Genomic DNA, 4,779 nt, shown 5'->3' on the forward strand with positions numbered 1-4,779 from the left:
CTATGGCATCAATGACAATAATAGAGATTAGTGGCAATATTAGACATCCTTGCCTTACACCAAAGACTGTAGCAAAAGTCACTGATATCTTACTTCCTTGTTTTCGTTCGATAATTCTCTATAATTTTTTTTAAAACTAATACCTAAAAAACTATCTTTGAAGTCAATACGGCTAAGGTATATATTATGACTGATAATTAAGGAGCTTACCTGCCGTAAAAATTTAATACCACGCTGCTCTTATTATATAGATCGGTATAATGCTCCTATCAACAACCTTTTTAAACAAATTTAATTTGTATCCATGGAATCACAACATATAAATATAAGTTACTCTTGGAAAACGAGCGCGACCGAATTCAAGTTCTTTCCGTTTTGTGAAAATCCATCTCCACATTGAATTACTACTTGACGTCTGAAGACTTAAACCAATATTCTTTCAGTGTGAAATATGAATATTGTGGCTACCCGGATGCTGTCGTCACAGACTTACTCCTCTGGTAGAGTGCCACAAGTATCACCCACTTACTAGTAATATGTTCCAATTCAGTTCAGTCTAATGAAAACTTCACCCAAACTTATGCCTAGCTTTTTTTTGCACTTTTAACTTCATATTAACAAAATTTTTGATCATTCTTTAAGAAATCATTGGAGCTGATAAACTGTATTTAGATGATCTCTGAAAATAGTTATAACTTGAATTTACATATTCTATATTTACACATGCTTACATATATATATATACAGAAAAAACTGTTGCATTTATTACTAATGACTAAACTTATGATTTTGTTACTAATACTAAAAAGGTCTTCCGTACTAGTTAATTCATAGAGTTTAGAATATCATGTATATTCAATGTTTATTACATTAATTTAAAAATATTAATTTTTTTAATTTATTAAATTTATTAAATTATTAAATTAAAGTAAACAGTTCTAAAAATTTCATTGTTTTGGTTTAGTAATTTTTTAAAAATTAAATATATTTTAATTTATAGACATTATGTTTTGATATTTCGGGATGGTCCTCTCGTTTTAGTTTATCTCAAATGTGTATATATTTTATAGCAATTTCGAAACTGTATGTCTTTAAACTTAAACAATTTGATTTTTTTATACTCATTTAATTAATTAAATTATGTATTTTCAGTTAAATTTCAGAGATGGCAATGCGCAGACGTCAAACCATACTAAACAGAGCTATTACTCCGGATAAAATTCTACAAAAATTATTAGCAGAACGCGGTGCATCTCCTGAAGAAGATGATGATAATGATGACGTTAGTTTTGTTGATAATAAGCCAAAAGTGTTTATACCAAGACTACGTTTCACCGATGATCAATTAAGGGATATGAAGTATACATTTGAGTTGCTTGACGAAGAATGCAAAGGATTACTTCGCGAAAATCATCTTCGAGTTGCACTACGTGCTTTGGGATTTGAGCCGAAGAAGGATGATATAAAACAAATGATTGCTGTAATAAATGAAGATGGTACTGAACGCATATCATTTAACGATTTTGTAAAATTAATGGAAATGAAAATGGGTGAAAAAGATACTGAAACGGAGTTGCGTAAATCTTTTCGTTTATTTTGTGGTAGTGGAGAAAGTACACTCACCCTTGACGATCTCAAGCGTGTTTCATTCCAATTGAAGGAGAACTTAAATGAAGAGCAGTTAACCGAAATGTTTGAGCATGCTGATGTTGATGGAAATGGCAAAATTAATGAGGACGATTTTGTAAAACTCGTACTGGGTACAGTCTTATATCCTGTATAATGTACGATATTTTATACTTTTATAAAATAAAAAATAATTTCAGAAAAAAGCTTATTTTTTCATTTATATATTAAAAGCATTCGTCACGCTAATTATTGTTAATTATAGTAATGTTACGAGTTTTAATATTGAGTAGCTGACAATATTCTTTTTACTACATTTATGTATAGATTCTAGCCTTTGTAAATAGAATGCTGAAAACCTAATCTCAATAATCAAAGCAAAAGTGAATGTGCTTAACATATATAAATTTTATTCGACATTCCAGTCAAATTGGACAAATTGGCCTAAGAATGAAATGGATCAAGATAGAAACTTTTATAAATCTTTGTTAAGTCATTTTATATTTAAATCAGAAAGCACAAAATATCGGAGGTCTTTTTTTTTTTAAAAAAATTTTTTTTAACAAAAACCATTTTTTTACTATATGTTACTACAAAAATAGTAGGTCATGTTAGATATAGACTCTGTGATCAGTAACTATGAAAACACGGTTGTAAAGTGCGGAAATCGAAGGAGCAGATTGAACCTCAGCGAAGAAAACATTTTTAAAAAATAATTGAGTAGGTTTTTGCCACATATCTAGGATTAAATCAAGAGGAATATTGCCTGTGGGTGGAATGGCAACAAATACTAGGTTGTTGAATACAAGGATGTGGGTTAATCAAAATTGATGCCAGATCGTGGCGATATCCCTGGCAACTAAAAACCTACTGAATTGCTCAGACGCGGCACATAGCTACCAACTAATAAATTTGCATTGTATTGGTCTTCACCTTAGCTACATATAAATTATCTATTTGCTTAGAATACTTTCAAAATATGAACCAAATTTCCACATGACGGACAGTATAGTTAACCAAAAATTAGATTCAAAATACGTAAAAGAATTACTGAATTAGTGTTGAATTACTTCTCACTGTGCAATATATCTGCTTTGTTGACGAATACAGTTTTAAAAGCAGGTCACCGATTGGATAGAGAATGCTTTTAATAAGTGTGGCCTTAACTATAGATCGAGATCAAGAAGAACCTAGAAGTGAAAATGAGAATTGTTAAGTGATTCTACAAAAAACCGATAACTTCGAATGAAATTATTAATTCATTCTATATAGCTTTTGAACTATATCCGAATAAAATACACTAAATTATTAGTAACAACCCAACACAAACAATTTTTCATTCAGAGATTAGAGTGACTGCTTTTTTAAAAGTTATAAGACCAAAACACACATCGTTCACAATTTTGAACATTAAATGTTCTACTGAACTAAATATAGCATATAATTAAAGGGTTAAACATTTCCTGTAGAATAAAAAACTTGCAGTGGCAATCATTTACTTTATAAGCTTGTAATTTTGCAATCTTAATTAAAATCTGTAATCACTCAATTCACACCAAAGACCCCCCAACTGAACGCTTATATAACACATAATAACACATACCTTTTAAGAACATATCGTGATCGTGATCCACATTTTATTTTATTTTTCTATAAATTTTCAACATCTCTTGAAAAACGCATTGTCCATAAAAGTCGCAAATGTAATCGTTACAGCTTGACTTTTTTGGTTTGTAGACTTTTTTAGTTTAGCCGCACATTTTTCTGTTGATAATTAATGCATTTTTTCTTAATTTGTTATTGTTTAAACGAATAATTCATTTTGTAATTATATTTATTCTTTAATACACGTATAATCGCTTGACGCCTTATTGCAAACTTCTTCACAATTTTGGGCAAATCGCAGAATAGCAGTGTAATGAAATTAAATTCTACTCTACACAATTTTTATGCGATTTAGTTTGTGCGGTACTGTATTTGTTATATATAATTTTTAGATGCAGTTAGATGGAGTTGAAAGTAAAGTTATATACGTATAAATTGTAAATGTAAAACAAAATTAAAGTACAAAACTTGGCACAGAAACCTTTTGCTCCCTTTAATTTCACTCAGCAGATTAGAAAAACACTCATTGTGGTTGATTTTGTCCGAGTTCTATAAAATAGTAGAGATTTATTTATCCAATATTCATAAATCGTACACATATAAAATGGACTCATCCCTTTGTCGGAACAAAAAGAGTCGAGTTAGAACTTCTGCAGTTTCACGTGCAGTTAGAAAATTTAATTAGCAGAAATATAAAGCCCATTGCTAGCCTATTATTAATATTTACAAATTTCATGTTAGTTAATGTGTTTATTGTTATTTTTGCCATTCAGAAAGTTATTTGTCCCTAATTCTAAAACAGATTAATTAATAAACAATCGTCTAACATACCTATTGCATTATTGGACACTGTCAGGTAAGTTTAACATCCACAAAGGATTAGACACTTTATATACAGATTACTATATAGTGTTGAACAGATGTGGAACGTACGATGTGGTTATTAGTTTCATTATATACAACTCCTGAGTTCCTAAGATAAATGTTTAGGTTTCTAATTTTAATCCATATAATATAATGTTAACAGATATCGATTTTAAATATGTTGGTCTTACTTTCTATAAACATCGCTCATCGCTTTTACTGCTACTTTATTTCAAATAATTTTAAAAATGTAATAAAAAAATTTGTGAAATAATATATAATATTTAGAATTAATATAATTAATTACAGAACGGTATACATAAGTCATTAAAACACGCTGCGATGAATACGAATGAATGTGTCCAAACTCCTGTAAGTACCAAATTTAATTAATAGCGTATAAATCAAATTTTTTTCATTTAAGACAAGGTTGCAACATCATCTATAGATTATCAGTAAAATCCCTAGAAGATATGATATAACTACAGCACAATCAGCTAGAAAGTAATTCATTAATATAAAAATATATAATATATATACATATATTAAAATAAATATATATATAATAATATATAAAATACAAATCAATAAAATAAATACTAATGCCGCGGTGTATAGTGCGGGGACAATTATCACCATTCTACCCCTTATGACCTAGTGAAAAGTCTAGTTCCAAGGTGTATC

General features: G+C 29.1%; 1 protein-coding gene across 1 annotated transcript; it reads left to right on the plus strand.

Moving 5' to 3' along the window:
- Positions 1-992: 992 nt before the first annotated feature.
- Positions 993-1,808, plus strand: LOC119683332 (caltractin-like). The gene is made up of 2 exons (XM_038096986.1): positions 993-1,083; positions 1,153-1,808. Exon 2 carries the CDS (start codon positions 1,166-1,168, stop codon positions 1,781-1,783), a length of 618 nt encoding a protein of 205 aa, XP_037952914.1. The 5' UTR covers positions 993-1,083; positions 1,153-1,165; the 3' UTR covers positions 1,784-1,808.
- The last annotated feature ends 2,971 nt before the right edge of the window (positions 1,809-4,779 follow it).

This window comes from Teleopsis dalmanni, chromosome 2, assembly GCF_002237135.1.
Source record: "Teleopsis dalmanni isolate 2A chromosome 2, ASM223713v2, whole genome shotgun sequence".
NCBI classification, from domain to species: domain Eukaryota; kingdom Metazoa; phylum Arthropoda; class Insecta; order Diptera; family Diopsidae; genus Teleopsis; species Teleopsis dalmanni.